The sequence below is a fragment of the Saccoglossus kowalevskii genome, chromosome 6, assembly GCF_978046115.1.
Source record: "Saccoglossus kowalevskii chromosome 6, keSacKowa6.1, whole genome shotgun sequence".
NCBI classification, from domain to species: Eukaryota; Metazoa; Hemichordata; class Enteropneusta; family Harrimaniidae; genus Saccoglossus; species Saccoglossus kowalevskii.
In genome coordinates, this window is record NC_140646.1 from 34596998 (window position 1) to 34620720 (window position 23723).

Sequence of the window (23723 nt, forward strand, 5' to 3'; positions counted from 1 at the left end):
GAATGGTTTAAATATAAGATATTTCTCGGTTTTGACATGTTATTACTTATTACTGTACGTGCCTACCGCCATAACTTGACAATGTTGCCATAATTAAGTTCACTTCAGTTTCGTTTACGTGTGTGCTTTATACGTCAAGCATAACTCCACACGGGAGAGTATCCCAGCTGCTCGCATAATTTTCAGTGTTAAAATATATGGAGTTGGACACTTTTCCGCCGTTTACCCGAGTTTGCACTCATTGTAATTGCTGTTGTTCCTCTCGACCGTTTTTAAACTGACGATGGACTCCCCGGCTTAGTAGATCGGGTCACATGGGGTATCACTGTAACAGGAGATAACAGAAATAACGTGATCAAGCCTACCTTAAAAAAATTAAACATCTGGAGTACGATCTGCTTCAATACACCTGCCAGCGCGGTGATCTATGTCAATAAGACCGCTAACGGCGGTCACCACGCGTTCGTGTTACGAATAACCGTAAAACAGAATAATCAGCCCCGATACATCATAATACCGGTAAGCTCGGGGGTGCTGCTCCTATAGAAGTGTCCACGACAGGTGTCGATGTTATTTGCGGCGAGGCGGAATATAATTAACATAACAGTAGAGAAGATGCCGGCATTGATAAATATTATTTTGTGAGGCTGATGTAAATAGGAACCCTTGCGGTGGTGTGGATATGTTCATCCGTACCGATTTAGCGCATATTAAATATTAATCTGTTAAAGCTATAAGGTTTTAATGTTTATCCTCATCATTGGTAACGGTAAACACATAATGTGTGTTTTACATACCTAGCTTTCCTGAATATAATATATGGCAAATGTTCATGGCTGGGGGTCAGTTATGACACGCATATCGCGAAAATAATTACACCCCTACTGTCTTGATCAGGTTGAAAGCAGTAAGTTGATTCATCGACCCCAGTAGTATTTTTTTTTCGTATTCCAGTGTTATGGGCGGGCTTTCTTAAGTATATGTAACACAGTCACGATTCCTGAAATACGGACAGACATAATTGATATTAATATCACTGGTCGTAAAAACATAATTTCCGCGATTGTAGTTTGAAGGTCTCCACTACATTTTATCTAGATTAATGTATGCACGAACCCCAGTTCGTACGCATGCGTCGTGAACCCCGTACGCATGCGTAGTGAAGTAACTAATTTTAGACATTAGTTGTCCGAGACGTACTCGAACAGAATATATGGAAAACGGAAACGGAAGCTGTTCTCGTCCTCGGGCACATGGACAGAACAATTAACCTTTGATGACATGGTTGCATATAATATTCTTATTTAGAGTAACTACCAGCAATAATTCTGATCATTACTCGTCCTTAGAAGGGTAAGATACTTCTGTCACGTCTTTGTATCCCTGTCATTATTATACATATATTTTTTATTGCATTTAGACCGTTTAGTTTAATTATTACCGCATCACAATTCATAAATTTCACTCATGTTCAAGCTAAAACAACTACGGGCTAATCTCATATGTTTGCCTATCGTCTAAAATCAGAGGGAGTTAACACATAGCTAAAAGGTGCCATCAGTCAGTTGCCTTTGCTCAGCCGCTACTTGCAAACACGAAATTGATGAAGTTTAGTTCCTGCTGTAAGTTGCATGCCGTAGACAGCGAACCAAATTTATATCATCTATAGCTTGGAACTGCCGTACTGTCTAATACTGCGGTCCGGCCAGGTCGTAAAAACATTATCTTGTCACGATCATTTTTTTCTGTTATGATTTACACTATTTTAAATGGCTGCTTAAAACTTCTTAACTTTCTCTGGTATTTTTAATTTAGCTTGCATGTTCTGGTAAGCATTCTTTCTGTTCCTCGGCGATGAATCCAACTGTTACGGGATTTTGTTTTTCCATACACCTCAGATAACAAAAAAAAAATGCTTCTTTTATTGTTATCTGAGTATATACTTATGTCTCTTCGTCACTGCAGTTTTTTCGAGGGATCGGAGTTTCAGATACTTTGGTCGGTTGCCATTTTGGAAATGATAAAAAGTGCATACTATTCCCATTCCATAGGTCGTCACAGAGGGCCAGCTAAGCGTTCGCGCACACGATCCGGTTACTGTAATGTTCAAAATTCTGAAATAACAAGTCATTGAAAATGACACAGTCCCCGTTAAGTTCTCTCTGTGCTCGTCATAATAAAGCGGAGGGGTTGTCGCGAGCGTGTCCTTGAAACTTGAGTTCCAAGGTGCGTATACAACAGATTGTTTATTTACATCAAAACACGTGTTTCGTGTCATAGTAATATAGCCAAAATAAAAACAGCCGTTATTCAGCCATCTTTGATCTGATTATGAAACACACTGATATGTATGATGTATGTGCCAAATACGAATGAAAATGGTACATAAATTGTGGAAATAGTAGTAAGGCCAAAAAGTCAGATGGCTGTCAATCGGCCATCCTTGACCAGATTTTGAAACAAATTGTCATGGACATGCATCCTAACATGTATAAAGTACATGTATGTGCCAAATTTGAATGAAAACTGACAGAGCACGTCCAAGATACCGCATAAAAAAACAAAAACAAGATGCCTGCCAGTCGACCATCTTTGATCCAATTGCGAAATAAATCGTCATGGACATGTATCCTAACATGTATAATCTATGTACCAAGTTTGAATGACAACTGACAAAGCATGTCCAAAATACAACATTTTCAAAAAACAAGATGGCTGCCAGTCGACCATTTTGAATCGAATCGCTAAACCACTGCATGTGCATATGTCCCACATAATGTACTAGGCACATGCAAAGAATGAACGAAATCGGTCCACAGGATTCTGAAATATGACGTTGGATAGACTGACGCACGGACAGACGGACACACGGACGGTCGGACGGACAGACTCAGGAACTCACGGACGGTCGGGGACATGTATCCTAACATGTATGATCTATGTACTAAATTTGAATGAAAACTGACAAAGCATGTCCAAAATACATTTTCAAAAAACAAGATGGCTGCCAGTCGGCCATCTTTGATCCAATTGTGAACAAGTCATTGTCAATGACACGTCCCCGTTCCGTTCATATTTGAGTGACATATACATTCAAAGCAGATCATGACCGAAATGCACCTGCATATGTACAACACATTGTACTAAATCTGAACAAAATCCATCTATGCATGACTGAGATCCGGTTCCGGAATTGTGAAAATACGTGATTTTGATGCATTTTCGGCCTTAAATGGCCATCATTCAGCTATTGTTAAGCGGATCATGAAACAAATGCACATATCTATTTGTGACATGATGTACCATGTGTGTGTGAAGTTTGAACTTGATCAATCCAGACATGTATTGGATACGGATCCAGAACTGAATTCTTTAACAAAATGGCCGCCAGTCGGCCATTTCGAACTTGATCCGAAAAAAAGACGTGCATCAAGGTCCTATTATGTTTAATGTATGTACCAAATTTGAACAAAATCCGTCCATGCATAACTGAGATCCGGGTCCGGAATGGTGAAAATGTGTGATTTCAATGCATTTTCGGCCTTAAAGCACTCCATTTGGCTATCGTTAATGAGATCATGAAACAAATGCACATACATATTTGTGACATGATGTACCTTGTGTGTGTGAAGTTTGAACTTGATCAATCCAGACATGTCTCGGATACGGATCCAGAACTGAATTCTTTAAAACAAAATGGCCGCCAGTCGGCCATTTCGAACTTTATCCGAGAAAAAAAAAATGACGTGCATCAAGGTCCTATTATGTTTAATGTATGTACCAAATTTGAACGAAATCCGTCCATGCATAACTGAGATCCGGGTCCGGAATGGTGAAAATGTGCGATTTCAATGCATTTTCGGCCTTAAAGCGGCCGCCATTTGGCTATCGTTAATGAGATCATGAAACAAATGCATGTGCATATGTCCCATATAATGTGTGATGTATGAGTGAAGTTTGAACTTAATAGGTCCATGCATGTTCGAGATACAGGTGATCACGGACGCACGCACGGACGCACACAGGGCAAAACATAAGTCCCCGTTTTCGGACTACGTCCGAACGGGGACTAAATAAATCATCATGGACATGTATCCTAACATGTATAGTCGGCCATTTTGAATCGAATCACTAAACCACTGCATGTGCATATGTCCCACATAAAGTACTAGGCACATGCAAAGAATGAACGGAATCGGTCCAAGGGATTCTGAGATATGACTCCGGACGGACGGACGGACGGACGGACACATGGACGCACGGACGGACGGAGACCGAATTATAAGTCCCCGTTTTACGGGGACTAAAAATATAGGGTCACCGAACTTTTCGAAAAAAAGGCATCAAATAATGATGAAAAATGTGTTTTAGAATACTTTACAATGTTGGAATGTTCTAAAATGGCCGCTCTGTAGATACATATAGTAGATAACTATGTAGCATGATATTATACAGTGGTTTGGCAGCGAGGAATTTACTTCATAATGTGACATTATGCAGCACTATTTAATTTGTCCCGAGTTAGATGGATTTATTTTCATTGAAGGCCAGTTAATAAAGAGAGAAGTTGAAAAAACGCGTTTTTCAAGATTTCTACAAATCGGGAAAAAATTATCAAACTTTCACACCCAAACGCTCTGTTTATGCCAACCGCTAACACAATTCGGCCGATTTCGTCGTTTTTTTTTTGCAGAAAAACACCTTGCATACGAACAACTAACAGCAATTACACGAAGAACATAGAACACTTTCCAGGGTCTTTTGAAACCAAAATCGTAATCTCACACCGGAGCCAATCAGCGACATTCGTTACATGACAATTTCGGTTTCAAAGTGGTCGTCGTACTTATTTACGTTTTGTGTGCGCGCGCGTGCGTGCGCAGTGACTGTTTGCTGGTCGCTGTACTGTAGCCGAATAGCTAACATTAAATTGTTGTGACCAGATCACGTCAAAGAAATAAAATATTGTAATGTAAAGTGGAAAATAAGGATATTATTTTTTTTATTACTAGAAGTTTCCTGAATAGATTTTCAATCTTTAGCACCATTTTGAAAATATTGTAAATTCAGTGCAACATCTGATGAAAAACAAGATGCAGACGTCTATTTGATTAAGTCTTTTTTGCATATTAACGTCATCCATTACAATACACTTGCGATTAGCTGAATTGTTTCGACAATAGGAACTCACGAAAATGCAGTAAAATGTTTAAAGATAAATAATTATTTCAATTTTTATTGGCGTCATTCCAATTCCCTTGAGATTCATGAATGTCGCTTTTGAAAGATATCGCACTGAAATACATTCCGGTTGGTCATTTATATCAACGGTGGTATCTACGGTAACGTTGGCAGTTTCTCTAAGGGCGGTAATGTTTTAGGAAAAAACAAATTATCATTAATTTAATTTCCCAGCGGCGTATGTCAACTCATTTCACATTTCCTGTCGCATTCAATTAAGCTCGCCTGACTTGGGAGTCTTTGCGTGTAGCGTAAGGTAAAGTTGCCAGAACTACGTTCTACAGTTTTACAGTCTTTTTCTGTAACATACAATACAGTTTCAAGAAATATTGCACGTAATCATGCAAGCAAATTCGAGTGAATTTGGAAAAAATAGTGCGTACCAGTAATTCACGCATGCGTATTTTAATAGCTCAAAATTATAGCAAACTATTTATTTCATAACTCAATGGAAAGTAAATATGCACTCAAACAAAAATATTGAAATTCAAATCCAGTTGTAATATTGAACCATAGAACACATTACCAATAAAGCGAATATGCGATGGCGTCACCATTGCTATCTTCGGGTAAGTTTTACGCGAGATCACAGAGTCAGGTAGTACATACCATCATATTGACGTGCTTTTGCGCACATCTCACCGTGTATGCGAACTTGAAATGGCGATTTCGATTAAATATAAACAAAAATAAGAATAAAAGCTTAGCTCATTTACATGAATAAGTCATCACATGTGTGATACCGATCAGGAGTTTTATTGCGTTCATATAACACATTATAATGTCGTGCGCTGCCAGTTATTGAAACGCCTTGTTCTTATTGGTCGATCGCAGAAATCATCGACCGATATCGCTGGACACGAGCCAAGTTTACGTTCTGCAAATCCACGCTATGTGTCGTAGTTATGGCCACCAACTCATTGTGGATATACATATCTGGTACCTGGCGTTAACGTTATACTGTAAGATGAAACAGATTACTTCAATGGAGGGATGTGGACCTTTGCCACGTATGGATTAACAAATGTCACAGTGTTAAAAATAAAGAAAAAATACTATACATTGTCTGGTCATAACATTTTGTAAATTAAAATTAAAATTAAAATGTATTATAAATAAAACAATTTATTTTATAATTTACGAATGAGCTGCTATTTTGTCACAGTACGAAATTTTTTCCATTTCTTCGTTTCATCTTATTTTGTCACGCTGATGGTAAAGTTTATAATATGCCATACCATTTAAGAAAGTCGTTGTGTGGCATATTTCTATTGCCTAATTACCTCCATTCTACTATTTTCCTGTAGTGTTAAAACGATGAGCCACAAACAGGAGACCTGGCCACACAAACTCTTCATAAAAATCCATGTCATTTAAATCAACCATTTCCAAGACTGTAGTAAAGCTTCTTAAGGTCGTCGGGTTCTATTTCGGGGTGGTGGTAAAATTTGGCTTTCCCAACCTTTTTCAGCTGAACAGTTGTGGCTTTTAATTGCCAAACGATGTCAATATTCCGTACGCTTGCGGGTGTCTTGCGATACCGGGTCTGTTGCACGACATCGAAGTTTTAGAATTATAGTAAAACATTGCTAACAGTACGGCAACCGAGGTCGCTCACGACAAGGCAATTCATTTACATTTTTACAATTTATTTTAATTTTATAATTCCTTTTTAATAACCATTTTCAGTTCTGAAACCGACTTTTAAAACCCAATTTCTTTTTTGTTCTGAATTATTAGTTGTCCGAGAATTGTAGCAGTTAGAGATTAAAGCGGGAGGGTCGTCACCTGCGCATGCGCGGGAATTGAGTCCCAAGCGACGATAACACACGCTAAAAACGTAAAGGCTCATGGGTAGACGCTTGTTTGTAAACAATGACACGCTATGGCCATCTGACGCATGCGCAGGTGACGACTCCCCAGTTTTAACTTTGGCGCTATAGTCTTTACTTTCGTAGATACAAATTGTTGGACAAGAACTATTAAATCCTTTCCAGAGGAATGGGTTATGCATGGGTTTGTCAGAACAAACTTCCAATACTGGCGAGCTGAAGAAAATGAACGTTTTACACTTAGTCAATTTAAAATTGAATCACATACCAGCTATAACGCGGCACATAGTTGGCGTTTTAAATCGGGTAGACACCAAAATGTGCAAATAAATCTGAGACTGTGGTGATTTGTTAACCAGATAAATTTTACCACATCATATACAAATCCAAATGTTGAACAATTATACGTCAGAATGGGATGAATTGGTTATTTAGACCACAGCAGTTTCACGTCAACAAAGTCGTTGACACAATGGTGACTGGGCATCGATGTATTTTACGCAATTAATAGTAACGAGTCAGTGGTGGACATTACTGACCGGGCGAAATTATGGTTATCGAGCTTCAAGTCTACTTGGATGTGACGTTTTCATTTGCGTCTCTTGTTTATTATTACAACTATGATACTGCTTCATATCAGAAAATTACAGAATTACAAAATCCCGATTCATTATCATAACATCAAATCTGTATTCTAAACGCATTGCAATTCAACTACGGTCTTTATTATTAACATTTTGTTATCGTTTACCATTTATTTTGCATGATTTTGCTTAAATAGCTAGTCAACGACCATTACAGAAAATTGGCGACGTTATTACAGGTGGTGAATGCTAAGACGTAAAAACACCGAGATGTGAATAAGTGTAATAGAGTTATCTATGTCCCCAATCCCCTTAAATTGTCAGCTAATGTTAGCAGTATTTATAATAGCAACGGAACTGACAAATCTGCGATATTCAAACGCCTGAGGGCGCAACGTACATCTCTTGAAACTATTGTGTGTGTAATAATGGCGGTAATTCATTATAGCACAGTTGTGTCTGGCTAGTCTTTGAGCATTTAATCGCGGCGTCATTAAGCATTGGATATCATAGTAGTATTATTTTCATGACTGCACTTGTGACGAGTATTCTCACTGTTGGCATGTCCGTACAACATTTCAGTTCTCTACCGGAAATCCGTTGTTGTGTGTTATTTCTGCATATACCTTGGCGGATTCCCTTTGCTGTCGCAGTCTGCCGGGGTCATCAAAGTTTAGGAAGTGCAGACCAAATCGAGCAGCATATCCATCTGTCCATTCGAGGTTATCAAGCAACGACCACGCAATATAACCATCAACGTTGACGCCGTCTAATTTCTAAGCAACAAAAGTGAAAAATATTCGTAAATTGCACAAAGTTGCCACACAGCAATGCACTCAAAAGCGATGTGTTCATAGTTTATGATTGATATTTTTAAGTCTCATTTTGTGCTGATGAATATTACATTTGAAAAAAACGTTCTGGGCAGTATGTATGTGTGCGTGCACCAGTGAAATGCCAAAATGGTGATGTATTTTGATTCAAAATGTGATATGAAAATTTGTAATAACAACAATGCCCAGGGGGTATCGTTACAGATATTCCGGGATGGTGACATCGCAAAACAACTCTAAAATTTGCCATTCTGTAGGAGTGAACGTATTAATTTATGATTAGTTGAGAACAACAACAAACCGAATGTGGATTCATGGCGAATTTTAAATGCCTCCCAATAAACATATAATTTTCAAATCAACAATGGCACTCCGCAATAGTCAAAATAAATTATATTGAAAATTGTTGCGACAAAATTGAGATACCTGTATCACTTCGCTGTACTGTGTAATCATTTGTGCCGATAGATGGCGCTTACCTTTGAGTGTTTGTTGATATTTGACAAGTAATACATAGAGCGCCAGGTGTCGTTTAACATTGCTTGTGTATCACTGCGTTCAGGCACCCCGTTCTCGGTGATATAAATGACTGGATTGCTGTACTCTTCTTTCATCCATTGTAACAGTTTTCGTAGTCCCCATGGCCATGCGTCATCAAGCCGCGACGATACACCAATGTCAGAACCGACCAGCAGCCTTGGTATCGATCGCCGACCCCGTCTCTGCTTCAACCCACTGCGAATTTAATGATATTCCGACAACCCCACGTTGTGATTCACGATACTTCTAATCTTGTCGTACGTGAATTATGATTTAGTGCTTTTACACGAGAATTGGACATTGGGCAGTCATATTGAATCAAATTACAAAAATAATGTTCATGTTGATGTATATATGCACTTTTACATGAAATTTGGGCATCAGTCAGCCATATTGAATCGAATCACAACAATAATGATGGTGCAGATGTATCTCTTGGTATACTATCTTTTTACAAAATTTAAAGCGTGGTAGTCGTCGCGCTGCTCATGTGCGACATGTATGGGTCTCATATAAACAAAGATGGCGACTTTGACTGTTGCGCAGATCAACGAGTACGAACTGGGACGTTTCCAAGCTTTAATTAGGCAATTTTCATGTGATTGGAAGGTATCGAAGGAGTCAATCTGATTAAAATCTGAAGTAATGAACGGGCTTTAATTATTTTGGCTATAAACTTATTTTAATTTTATTTTTTATTACTTTTGTTATTAATGCCTTTTTATTTTATTATTTTACTTTGATTTTGATTTTGTGATTTTTTAAAATTCCGTCCTACATACATCTGACCCGATGCCTATGTAACGAGATTTCAACGAGACCCACTATCGACGATTTTAGTCAACGAATCACAGACCTCCTTCTATAGCGCACATGATGACGTCACCGGGCAGAGTCAGGTGGCAAATACACCCAAATAAAATGGCGGATTATACCGACGTTAGCGACCGAGAAAAACACGGCTTTTCGGTAAGTTTATCAAATTGTTTTTTTATGTTTATATTGTGGCTCGAATGGTTCGAGTTTAGATCGTTATTTTGCGTAGTTATTCAGGGAGTGACGATTTTGTTTTCACCGGTTCGACCGAACACCGGTGTCTTTTTCCAGTTGCTTGCCCGGACGGGTGATCTTTTGTTGACGATCGGGCCAAAATCGTCTACGGTATTGAAGCCGTAGCTGTAAATATTCATCAAAATGTATCAACATTTTGTACATTATACAATAACTCTTTATTAAAGTAATTGAGCTGATTTGGACTGGAATAAAATATTTTTTATTTGGAACACATTGATCAGGAAATATTTTTTGCTCCAATTTTCTGCGTCGATGCCGTGGGCCGGTGACCGTTATACAATTTAAAATCAGTTGCATTGTTTACTATAGCTGTTTACAGTGTTTTAATCATTACGATTTACTTATGTTTTTTGCTTCCATTCTAGATAATTATGCTCAGTGTTTGATGTCAAATTGAAGCGATGACTGAATAAACGAACCTTGGCTGGCGAAGATGTATCAGAAAGTGTACACATTTGTTGGAAGTGAACAAAATATTCAATGTAATGACAAAAATTGTAAAATGCTGTGGAATTTCTTTTGTAAATAAAAATATACTAGCAATTTTCTATTAATGGTTTATTCAAGTGGGCAAAATATAATGTACAGAAAGATTGCCCGTAGAGTATCGCTACACTGAAAAGTAAGCAACCCGGACAGCCTGTATAAAAGGGGGGCTGTGATTGGCTGTTACTTACGCGAGATTTGAACGGGACTTACATAGGCGTCGAATCAGATGTATGTAGGGCGGAATTAATCAGAGTAACTTGACGCGCATATGTAAGACATTATGTATTGTCTTCATGTAAAGTTTGAATGAAATCCGTCAATGGGTGTCCGAGATATAGCTCTGGACGTACATACGTACGGAACGAACCCAAATTGATAGTCCCCGTTTTTGGACTTCGTCCGAACGGGGACTAAAAAGAGGGAATAACTAGAACCCTCAACCATCAAGCCGAAAACCGCTCCACGTGGCAAAATATTCCAACGAACATGCCTAGACGAATTAATAAATTCATCAAAGTAGCACGTCGGATCCCTTCTCCATTTGGACACTTCTCATCTCATTTTTGTCAAACAATTTGTCACAATACTAGTAACAAATGTGTATTTGTTATTCAAAACTGGCTCATCTTGGTCGTTAGCCTGTCATGGCGACTTGTCGTTTTGTCATTACCAAACGCTTCGGCGTGGTATTAAGAATTTGTTTTCAGGGGTGGGTGATACCAAGGTGGAAAATGGTTGCACATATGGCGGTAATTCCTGGAATTGCAATATTTCTGTGGTATTCTGCTGCTGTAACTAATGCACGATTTGTTCTGAAATTCAGTGTATTGTGCGCACTCAAGGGTTATTCGTTTTTTGCTGAAAACACCCCTATTTTTTAATGGCAGATTCTAACTAGGTTCACTCCCACTGGGAAATATGCATTGTCGGTTGAATGAGAGCTAATTAAACACATTTTCCAGACCGGCGAAAGAGTATGTAACAGCGAATTTTAACAGCCTATCACGTGATTTTACTCAGAATGTCAACCTGGAAAGAGGCTATTCCATTTTACGCAGGAATAATTGGGAGTAGAATATGTGAAGGACTGTGTCAACAGAGATGTTTATACTGAAAAGTAATATCTATCCTTCTTTTGCATCGCTGAGCATTTCTGTTTTAGTATACTGCATAATTTGCATGATTTGCGATGTGTTTTTTTTAGCTCCGCTGTCGACTTTGTCGAGCGGAGCTTATCATATGAGTGATTGTCCGTCGTCGTCCGTCGTCGTCGTCCGTCGTCGTCGTCCGTCGTCCGTGTCAATGTTTTACTTTTTCGACTTCTTCTTGAAAACTACAAGCCTAAATGCTTTGATACTTGGTGTATATGTACCTTGGGTAGACCTCTCTTAGGTTTGTTCATTTCATGTTGATATCTTTAATTCTCTAATTTTGGTGAATATTTTTGTCATTTTTGGTAAAAACTGATATTTTCGACTTCTTGTTAAAAACCGCAAGTGCAATTGCTTTGATATTACATCTATAGGTACTACATGTGGACCTCTCTCAGATTTGTTAATTTTGTAATGATATCTTTAATTCTTTAATTTTGGTGAATATTTTTGTCATTTTTGGTAAAAACTGATATTTTCGACTTCTTATTAAAAACCGCAAGTCCAATTGCTTTGATACTACATATATAGGTACTACATGTGGACCTCTCTCAGATTTGTTCATTTCGTGATGATATCTTCAATTCTCTAATTTTGGTGAATATTTTTGTCATTTTTGGTAAAAACTGATATTTTCGACTTCTTGTTAAAAAACGCAAGTGCAATTGCTTTGATATTACATATATAGGTACTACATGTGGACCTCTCTCAGATTTGTTCATTTTGTAATGATATCTTTAATTCTCTAATTTTGGTGAATATTTTTGTCATTTTTGGTAAAAACTGATATTTTCGACTTCTTGTTAAAAACCGCAAGTGCAATTGCTTTGATATTACATATATAGGTACTACATGTGGACCTCTCTCAGATTTGTTCATTTTGTAATGATATCTTTAATTCTCTAATTTTGGTGAATATTTTTGCCATTTTTGGTAAAAACTGATATTTTCGACTTCTTGTTAAAAACCGCAAGTGCAATTGCTTTGATATTACATCTATAGGTACTACATGTGGACCTCTCTCAGATTTGTTAATTTTGTAATGATATCTTTAATTCTTTAATTTTGGTGAATATTTTTGTCATTTTTGGTAAAAACTGATATTTTCGACTTCTTGTTAAAAACCGCAAGTCCAATTGCTTTGATACTACATATATAGGTACTACATGTGGACCTCTCTCAGATTTGTTCATTTCGTGATGATATCTTCAATTCTCTAATTTTGGTGAATATTTTTGTCATTTTTGGTAAAAACTGATATTTTCGACTTCTTGTTAAAAAACGCAAGTGCAATTGCTTTGATATTACATATATAGGTACTACATGTGGACCTCTCTCAGATTTGTTCATTTTGTAATGATATCTTTAATTCTCTAATTTTGGTGAATATTTTTGTCATTTTTTGGTGAAAAGTGATATTTTCGACTTCTTGTTAAAAACCGCAAGTCCAATTGCTTTGATACTACATATATAGGTACTACATGTGGACCTCTCTCAGATTTGTTCATTTTGTAATGATATCTTTAATTCTCTAATTTTGGTGAATATTTTTGTCATTTTTTGGTGAAAAGTGATATTTTCGACTTCTTGTTAAAAACCGCAAGTCCAATTGCTTTGATACTACATATATAGGTACTACATGTGGACCTCTCTCAGATTTGTTTATTTCCTGATGATATCTTCAATTCTCTAATTTTGGTGAATATTTTTGTCATTTTTGGTAAAAAGTGATATTTTTGACTTCTTGTTAAAAACCGCAAGTCCAATTGCTTTGATATTGCATATATAGGTACTACATGTGGACCTCTCTCAGATTTGTTCATTTTGTGATGATATCTTCAATTCTCTAATTTTGGTGAATATTTTTGTCATTTTTGGTAAAAAGTGATATTTTCGACTTCTTGTTGAAAACTGTAAGTCCGATTGCTTTGATATTACATATATAGGTACTACATGTGGACCTCTCTCAGATTTGTTCGTTTTGTGATGATATCTTCAATTCTCTAATTAATTTATTTTGGTGAATATTTTTGTAATTTTTGGTAAAAAGTGATATTTTCGACTTCTTGTTAAAAACTGTAAGTCCGATTGCTTTGATACTATTCATATTGTTTATTTTCTAATGATGTCTTCAGTTCTTTAATTGAAATGTGCATTGCTAACAGCAGAGCTATCTCAGCCGATAGGCTGCTTGTTGAATCCCGGGTTTGATGGAGAATGTAACAGCGCACCACGTGATTCGTTTGAATACAATGGTAAAGGATTGGCACGATAGGGCATAGTCCGATCTCGTTTCGAAGTCAGTCATACCACGGTTCATTTTTAGTAACCGTGGTCAAACGTAGTTTAAATTTATGTTGAAATTAAAAGTTTCTCCACAGAACCGTGCATTGGCAAGATTGCCGTGCAACTGCGGTACTCCACTGACGGGATGACTTTCGTCGTCAACAGTCGTTGCTGAGCTGCATGCTACAACTTCGCTTGTGATGTTGCTTCCTAGTCGTGGATTGAATGAATCTTGATTACCGGTTAAAATGTTGCTCATTTGGCGTTGGTAATCTGTATTTGGAACTTGGTAACGCCGCAACGTCGCCGGCAGAAACCTCCTGGTACTTCGATGTCGATGGTTGCGCCTCCATGGCAATCGATAATTTTACTTCGGGGGGGGGGTCTTCCGAAAGCCCTTCAGGGTTTATAGAACTCAGTTTCCAGGTGGTCAACATACATCAAATTCTCTCAATCGTAGTATTCCATGTGATGTACTATCAGGGGGAAATTCTTGTCCTCCACGGGGTCTCCACACATGTCAGGGGGGAAACTCGTCTCGTCTCTCTATCTCGTCCCCTTGAGGTACGGGATCGGGAAAGTCACTTTAACTTTACAGTCAAATAAGACACACACAACGAAATACGTTTCAGCTCTCGTCTTAGTCGGTCAATCGAGCACTCTATAAGACACAGCGCCCTGGGGAAAAGTCCCCAAGACTCTCACAAGGCTGGCCCAAGACTCTCCAGGACTTCACTCTCGACTCTCTAGGACTGCATTCTCTCTCCTGCGTCCATCGTGCTGTGCTCCCCAAGACCAACTCAAACTCTCTTTATTCATTTTCAAAACTCTAACCAATTACAAAACAGTAAAAACTCTAGGGCGTAACCTTCAATCATAAAGCCAATCACACTAAGTACTGAATACGTCATATCTTTTGATTAATCGTTCACTACATTAATAACTATGGATACCAACTGTCAGAATCGCGACGGTTATCTGGTAATTAGTTCCAAATCACTGAGCCAAGTTCCGTCCAAAACTTCAAATAGGCTTGAACGATGACAGACATAACACAGCAATTCAGCTAATAATCAACTAATTAAGTCGGTTAACAGATACGCGAAAACAAATTCATGACAGTACACCTAATATGCTAAAAATGTCGCTGAACGATTTGAACCAGATAAAAATAGCAGACGAAAATTTGTTTACAAAATAAAAATATTTGGGTTGCCAATGGAAACAAGCCGGTAGGCTGTTTGGCGATCCGCTCCCGCTCAAAAACAAGCAACATGTTTTCGGCTGTTTTCATGGTAGGACATTAACGTGAAGCTAACGTCGGTATATAACTAAAACCGGGCACCGGAAACGAAGTTCGCAAAAAAAAAAACATTCAGTCTTTAGAAGTCACTTTATTTTATTGCTAGGACGTATTCTGCTGTTAAATTTATTATTTCCAACCGTTTTGCGATAGTATTTTCTAGATTGGAGGCAGCATTTACATTCCATTCAAAGTTGCGTTGGGATTACGTTGATACAGTGTAACATTGTCGGCGCCGGTGATCTCTTACCGGTGTGCAACGTAGCCAAAATAAAAGGCATGATCATTTGAACACTACTATTACAAGACTGGTATGAGGTAATAAATTTGCGACGAAAGTATTCAAAAAACAGTTTTTGGCTGTTGCCATGGTAGCGGTGGGCCAGGATTGTTTTTCCAATTAATGACGGTACGACCTGCCTGTTAAGTATGAACAAAATCAGCCAAGCCAAAAAAATCACAGAGGAGTTAAAAGCCGTTGCTGGTTGCCCACACTCAAGCCGAGTAGAATGAGCTACGTCCGTGCTTTTTAACTAGACTGGAGATGTGACTTGCCTGCCAAGTTTGAACCAAATCAGCCCAGCCGAAAAAATCACAGAAGAGTGCAAACGCCATTCCTGGTGAACAGGAAGTTACCCAATGCATCTATACAGTTTTACTATTTCGGATGCATTGTACACGTGATTTGATGTGAATAATGCAATGCCCTATCCTAGTCCGAGTCGTTAATGTTTAAAAGTTAGAGACAATTCTTAGATTACGGAAGTTACCCAAACTTTGGGGTCAAATTTTTCATTAATGAAAAAAGATATCAAAAATTCAAATAGTAAAATTGTGCCCACACTCAAGTTGAGTAGAATGAGCTATGTCTGATGTGTTGTATCCTAAATTTATAGGAGGAGATACATTTGGCCATTTGCAAATTAGTTTTAGTCAAAATAAGTGACTGCCTAAAGTACCAATACTGTTGTTCAAATTTCATTTCACTCGGCAAGTATATTCATGTACCCGAAGACTAAAATATCGTACTTCTAAATATTTATTTCTTCTATGTTTCGAAAAACGCAACTCCTGAACGGACTACTTTGTTTGCTCTCAGGCCTCATTTGCATATGGGGTGTGGAAATACTAGTACCGATTTTGATTTCAGGAACGAATCAAAATAAACTGCAGTACATATGTAATAGTGTGGAATACTTCATTTTCACTGAAAACATTTTTCCGCTAAAATAAATTGCAATGAAAATGCCATTTCTCTCATACTCTATTGAGACTTGACACAGCACAGTGAAAATTAGATCCACACGTAATGCTTGAAAACTTTTCAGCGAAAATAAAATTAAGTGAAATTCTATGAGACTTCATGAGAGTTGGAAATGAACAAATTATATGACACACACCCCTACCCCTTCATATACACTACACCCCCAAAACATCCTTTCACCAGTGTATTCTATTTGACTTCAGGAGAAATTGAAATAAACAAATTATATGACAACACACGTAATTGTAATTATAATTTCAGCCTCTAGTTCAGCACTAATTAAATAAACTACCTCGTCTTTATGCCAACTTGAAGTTATTCATTGCCTACACCAATGACTTCAAAGTCTATGTTTCAATCCCAGGAATTGTACTTGCTATTAATTGCATGGGACTGCCAGTCTTTTACTTTCTATTGTAATGTCATTTTCTTGCGATTACTCGGAACATGAAGCTGTAACCACAGACCATCTAGGTACTGTAACTAAATCCTGGTATAAGCACCGGTTAGGCAGGCTTGAACTATGCATGTGAAGCCAGCTGAGAGGTATACCCAATCCTATAGATTTCTCATTGTTTGGTAACTATTTGCTGCAAATGCAACAAAAATCAATATAAAAATATTACCCACACAGCATTCTACAGGTTACTTGTATTGTTGAGAGGTGAGATTGCCTTTGCGTGTCAATGCCTTTTCTATTTCGAGATACTGATGGTCGAGCTACGTGATGGACGAGTAACAACGATTAGTATCTAATTAGAAAGCTATACAAGTAAAACGGTGCGCGTATAGATTGATTTAATCATTTCAGGAGCTTCTTTACAAAATAATGATAGATGAAACTTAGAAATATTGTAAGAACAACCTGGCCCCAAAATTGCGTAAATTTGCAATCAGTTTACGCTGCTAGTTCCTGATTCGGGAGGCGTTCTACGCCTGATTTTATTTCTTTCAAGGACGTTCTATTTCAAGCTAGTTAAAACCTGAAATTACGCGGTCACGCTAGTTTTCGCAATCACGCTAAAAAGGCTAAATAGGAAAATTAATTATATATTTTTTTGTAAAACAAAAAATCCCGACTTTGCCAGTCTAACCTGAAGCTACAACGCTGCCTGGGAAATTGAGGTCTGTGTTGAGGTAGCCCTTCTTAGGATGACAACGCAGAGCAATCTCCTAAGTTTTATTTCTTCGAATATATCTCTGCCACCACACAATCTTATGCTTGTCGATGATTGCTCGATGTGTCGTAGTGGTACTACTTTCATAGACGCCTACCAAAACATTGCCATGCAAGATTTTCGAACCCGACGAAAGCATACGCGTTGTTTGTAGATCTTTGCTCATTTTTTTTACTTTCCGCGGCACAAACGGGTAATAGTGGGACAACTTAGCTGTCAATACCACGAGTGCTTTCGTTTGTTTATATTTCATCGCCTGGCAATCAACAGGGCGTTCAGTTTGGTGAACCGAGTAACACTTTAGTAACTGTTATTCCGCGATGAAATTACTTTCTTTTGTAAATTATAACTATTTCACCATTTTTAGTGCATTTACGAAAAAATCATTACCAGCTATCGCTAACATATATTAAAACTTGTTTTTCAGTAGGAATAAATCAACACAAGATCCCTCTAATAAAAAAAATACGCAAATAATTGGCGTAGTAAAAGTCTTGTGGTGTTTCAACACAAAATGGCGGTGTGTGATGGCAGAGCGAACGAGTAAAGCGCACAGACCTATGGGAAGGAGTTTGGTGACAGAGATACTTTCGGTGTTTTGGCTGCAAGAATCTCTGGGAAGGAGAATTAACGCAGAGCTGCAGCCATTCTCCTCCCCAGGGATCATTGCGGTCAGAATATATTCGTAGAAATAGAACTCTGTGTTGGAGACAATCTTCTACCCATATGTTTTTGTACTTTACGCAATAGTACCTCTGCCACAGGCAGCCTTCAATTTTGTGGTCAATCACCTCACTACGCACGGCCATTTTTCCGTAGTTGTTACATCTGAAAACATACTACAAAAAGTGGAAAAAAACGTACGTGACATCCAAACTATATATTAATGTCAGACTTCAGTAAAAACGTAAATACGAACCATTTTATCGCGGATGTTGAATGTCACAGTCCCAGTCATTTAATTATAAAATACTCTTGCTAAAATAATACATGGAGCATCTACATAAAACAGGTGAATTAATATGTACTCTATGTGGGCACAACTCATCATAAAGCGATTTCCCTTAATTTAGTATTGTACTGATAACTGAACACTTCCATTGACGGTTTGACCCATGTCCAAAATCTCAGAGTACACAAGTGCAACCAAACTACATGTATGTCACATATATGTATACATGCTCAAGAAACTGCATTTATAAATCTGAGTAAACCTTGATGAACTTTAATAACAACTTGACTTCTTTGTTAATTCAGGTCTTTATAACCAGAACCTGGGTTTGTTTCAGTATCACCACTATAATTCCCATTAAAATGTAGCCATGACCCCCCTCTACAGTTTCTACTGAGATTCATAATGGTATGACCCATTTATCCACTAGCTGCAGACAATTGAATCTATATTTATTTCAATGTGCCTGGCCAAGAATTATAAACAGTAACTGCAAAGTGTTTATATTGGTTTGGGTTAAAGAAATGTATACCTCCTTTAAACATATACATATAATAAAGAAATTGTTAGTCCAAAAGAAAAGCTGCCTAGATTTAAGGATGGTACTAGGCACCTTGACTTAAAAGACTGCACAACTAGTAATGTATATACAGTTATTATAGAGTATCAATTTATCTCATCACGTACTGAAAATTGGTATACAGTACTTTTCAACGAATCAGATATATTGTGGCAATTTACATACCAAATGCCCTTTCGTGTTACTATAGATACCCGATTAAGAGAATTTTAGTTTAAAATAACACACACTATTTTGTATACAAATGAAACTCTATGTAAAATGTCACCTCTATAATTGAATCAGACAAATGTACTTTTTGTTCATCTCATACTGAAACCTTGTTACACATTTTTTATGAATGCATGGATGTGAGAGATTTTTTGGAATCATTCTTTATGTTATGGGGAAATAAATTAAATCTACATAGATTTCCTGACCCTAAACAAATGTTATATCAGTGTCGGTATAGAAAGCAAAAATTACATTTTATTGTTTATAAAAGGTATGTTCAATACTTCCAAGAGATAGAATATAACATTGCCTCCAGAAGAAATAAGTTGAACTCCCACATCAAGAAGTGGGGTAAATTCTTGAAATGTATTATGTAGATCGCTTCACAAAGACCACTGTAATGTCATTTCATTAGTAGTAATTACCAGGCATCTGTATATGTTATGTAAATTTTGAAAGTATGTTCCAATGAAAAAAGGTGTTTTAAATACAAAAAAAATGTTTTCACATTTCTTCAACTTTGTGACCTGGTATGTCAGTGATGGCTCTTTATAATATAATGCAATTTTTAAAGTTTAAAGATACAATATACAACAACATTTCTGACCACTTTTTTTCAAGATTTTAGCGTTAATTTTTCATAAAACCAAACAAAAACCAGACTGTGGTCCATTTCTGTCACTGATTCAGATCAAGGGTCATGACGTCACTGAAAACACTACCATTACCATCTAACCTAATCATTTATTCTGAGCATGCTCAGTTGTTCTCTCAGTGTTGCTGGGAGATGTAATTTTTGATGAAAATCGTTGAAAAGACCCACTTAAGATTTTCAGATCTGGAAAAAAAATTACGTGCATATTCAACAGAGACGTGTTTACAACCTGCCAAGTTTCATCGATATCTGCTGCAGAATTTCTGAGAAAATGTTAGAGATGTAAAGGAAACGGGACGGACGGAAACTGGGAATACGAAACTATACTCCCCTTACCTGAATGGGGACTAAAAATGCCATTAAATTTCAACTCATTCAAGTCTATAGGATCAAAATGAATATGAACAGACTGTAGTACACTACATAAATATTACACGAAATACATGTACATGTCCACCATTTCTCGTTTCTTCTAACTTCCTAATACTGTGACTTTGCTGAAGAATATGAGCTTTCATGTGTGTTTTCAGGTGGTCTTTCTCGGTGAAACGCTTGTCACAAACGTTACATTGGTATGGTTCCTCACCAGTATACACTCTCATGTGTGTTTTCTGATTGCTTGTATTGGTAAAACGCTTGCCACAAACGTTACATTGGTATGGTTCCTCACCAGTATGCACTCTCATGTGCGCTTTCTGATTGCTTGTATTGGTAAAACGCTTGTCACAAACGTTACATTGGTAGGGTTGCTCACCAGTATGGATTCTAATGTGTGCTATCAGGTGGCCTTTCTGGGTAAAACACTTGTTGCATTCTTTACATTGGTATGGCTGCTCACCAGTATGCACTCTCATGTGTGTTTTCAGTTGGACATTCCAGGTAAAACACTTGTTGCATTCTTTACATTGGTATGGTTTCTCATCTGTATGCACTCTCATGTGCGCTTTCTGATTGCTTGTAGTGGTAAAACGCTTGTCACAAACGTTACATTGGTATGGTTTCTCACCAGTATGCAATCTCATGTGTGTTTTCAGTAGAACATTCCGGGTAAAACACTCGTTGCATTCTTTACATTGGTATGGCTTCTCACCAGTATGGATTTTAATGTGTGCTATCAGGTTGCGTTTCTGGGTAAAACACTTGTTGCATTCTTTACATTGGTATGGCTGCTCACCAGTATGCACTCTCATGTGCGCTTTCTGATTGCTTGTAGTGGTAAAACACTTGTCACAAACGTTACATTGGTATGGCTGCTCAGCAGTATGGATTCCCATGTGTGCTATCAGGTTGCCTTTCTGGGTAAAACACTTGTTGCATTCTTTACATTGGTATGGCTGATCACCAGTATGCACTCTCATGTGTGCTATCAGGTGGCTTTTCTGGGTAAAACACTTGTTGCATTCTTTTTATTGGTATGGCTGCTCAGCAGTATGGATTCTCATGTGTGCTATCAGGTGGCTTTTCTGGGTAAAACACTTGTATGGCTGCTCACCAGTATGCACTCTCATGTGTGTTTTCAGTTTGTCATATTATGGGTGGCACTGGAATTACAGGTGCCCACATAGCTGAGGTGGAAGCTGTATTAGGCATTGTTATGCTAATGAGTAGGGCTTTGTTTTAGCCAGTACAGTGTAGTGCTGTTAGAAGCACACTTCGTTTTGGACTGTGAAGGAGCAACAAGTCAGGTTACTCTGCTCAGTGGGTTAGAAGAAATTCCGCACCATAGCTTTTCTAGGCAGTCGATGTATCCATATATTGGTGTATTGCGCTCTAGTGCTCTCTGAGCCAGTTTTCTGCTATTTGAGTGGAAGTAAGTTCGGTACTTCCAAAAAGCAGTATTGTGTCAATTTGACACAGGCAGCGTGGCTGAGTACTGGGTGTGGCCGGCGTGGTGGTGTGGTGTTGCTGGGGATAACTCGAGGCGGGGTTCAGTGGGACCGGCCTCTAGACCCTCCGTTGCTGAGCGTGAAGTGTGTGAAAGAATTCTCGTGTAAGTAATTAATTTCATATTGTGCATATATTTTGTGTAAATTTAGTTGCACGTAAAAGATTGTCAAATGCGATTCTTTTCGCGGCCAGTTGTCGAGTGTGAACAAGTGTATTGCTGTGCTACTTGTATGGTAATCATATAATTTTGTACATATTAAGACTGAGAGGCAGCATTTCATAAGTTATATTTCGTAATCTGTTAAACAAGACGATTGTAATACTATGTAGTTTCTAGTTTTATTATTGTACTTGTGACAAGGTAATTATATTTTCAAATGAGGACTGTCGGCGTTTGTATAGTCGCCAAACTGTCATCTCTAGTCACTTTTGTTGATTTCCTTATCCAGCCATTAGATTAAAGACTTCCAACTAACCAGCCAGTGACTTAAAGTCCGGTATTGTTGACTCCCTGGATGTAAGAAGACTACAGTTCCCAGACTACCCTGTACGGAACTCGTCATATGCTCTGGATCGTCGAGCCTACGTCAATCTGTATAGGAGTTTGATCTGCATTGAAACTGTTTCGCCGTGAATGTGATACATAGCTAAGTGACATATCTGCATTGCGTTAACAGTAACCACTAGTCATAGAGAGTGAACATTGTACTGTTGTACTTGTTACATAGAACTGATATTATATAAATTAATTGTACTGCTATATTCATTACCAAAGGTTACATTTAGTAGTGTTGGGGCTTTAACCTGTGCGCATAAGTATATATCCAAGACGTGTTATGATATCGATATTCTGTTGATTAAATTGATTTATTTGTTAATTTAATACGCACTAGGACTTGTGTAGTTTCTCCTCATACCCGACCACGGATCTCTTGCCTTTTAGGCCGACAACGATTTGCTATTTGGTATTTAGGGTGGCTGATTCCCAGCACCTGACACAGTTGGACATTCCAGGTAAAACACTTGTTGCATTCTTTACATTGATATGGCTGCCCAGCAGTATGGATTCTCATGTGTGCTTTCAGATTGCTTGTATTGGTAAAATGCTTGTCACAAACGTTACATTGGTATGGCTGCTAACCAGTATGCACTCTCATGTGTGTTTTCAGTTGGGCATTCCAGGTAAAACACTTGTTGCATTCTTTACATTGGTATAGCTGCTCACCAGTATGCACTCTCATGTGTGTTTTCAGATTGCTTTTCAGGGTAAAATGCTTGTTGCATTCTATACATTGGTATGGTTGCTCAGTATACAAACTGGTGTCAATCTGGTGTTGTTCCTTGTTTGACATATTCCTGGTACTCAACTGTTCAATCACTCCCTGCAAATAATAATTGATTTCCTCAGTATGTATCATATGTGAATTACCGGTAAAGGGGTTGAACATGGTTAAATACAAATACAAGTACTTCAATTGCCATGTAATTACCATTTACAAGAGAAAAATAATGTGTAATGATTGTTCATGGTCCGAATTGCATTATTTCATTCTAGATTCTCATTGGATTGTTTAAAGTGTTAGTAAAATTTATAATTGAGAAAGGAAAGCAAAAAATAGCAAACATTTTCCATACACACTAAAAATAAATTTCTAAATTGA

The 23723-nt window shown here is 37.7% G+C and overlaps 1 protein-coding gene and 1 long non-coding RNA gene across 2 annotated transcripts; one reads left to right on the plus strand and one right to left on the minus strand.

Annotated features, from left to right (window-relative positions):
- Positions 1-6619: 6619 nt before the first annotated feature.
- LOC102802345 (uncharacterized) lies at positions 6620-21449 on the minus strand. Its single transcript, XM_085500679.1, has 4 exons — positions 20653-21449; positions 8970-9225; positions 8284-8433; positions 6620-6787 (listed from the first exon to the last, which is right to left on the minus strand). Exons 1-4 carry the CDS (start codon positions 21447-21449, stop codon positions 6620-6622), a joined length of 1371 nt encoding a protein of 456 aa, XP_085356805.1.
- Positions 21450-21841: 392 nt separating this feature from the next.
- LOC146742734 (uncharacterized) lies at positions 21842-22945 on the plus strand. The gene is made up of 2 exons (XR_014929727.1): positions 21842-22165; positions 22512-22945. It is a non-coding gene; the product is annotated as an uncharacterized LOC146742734 (long non-coding RNA).
- The last annotated feature ends 778 nt before the right edge of the window (positions 22946-23723 follow it).

Bases quoted from the DNA above. Each gene is read 5' to 3' on its own strand.
- LOC102802345 (XM_085500679.1), bottom strand. From the start codon at position 21,449: ATGGGAATCCATACTGCTGAGCAGCCATACCAATGTAACGTTTGTGAC. The intron at 9,226-20,652 runs GTTAGAAGAAAC...TTAAATTCGCAG, and splicing joins CAAAGTCACAGTATTAGGAA to TGGGTTGAAGCAGAGACGGG. The intron at 8,434-8,969 runs GTAAGCGCCATC...TTTGTTGCTTAG, and splicing joins ATATCAACAAACACTCAAAG to AAATTAGACGGCGTCAACGT.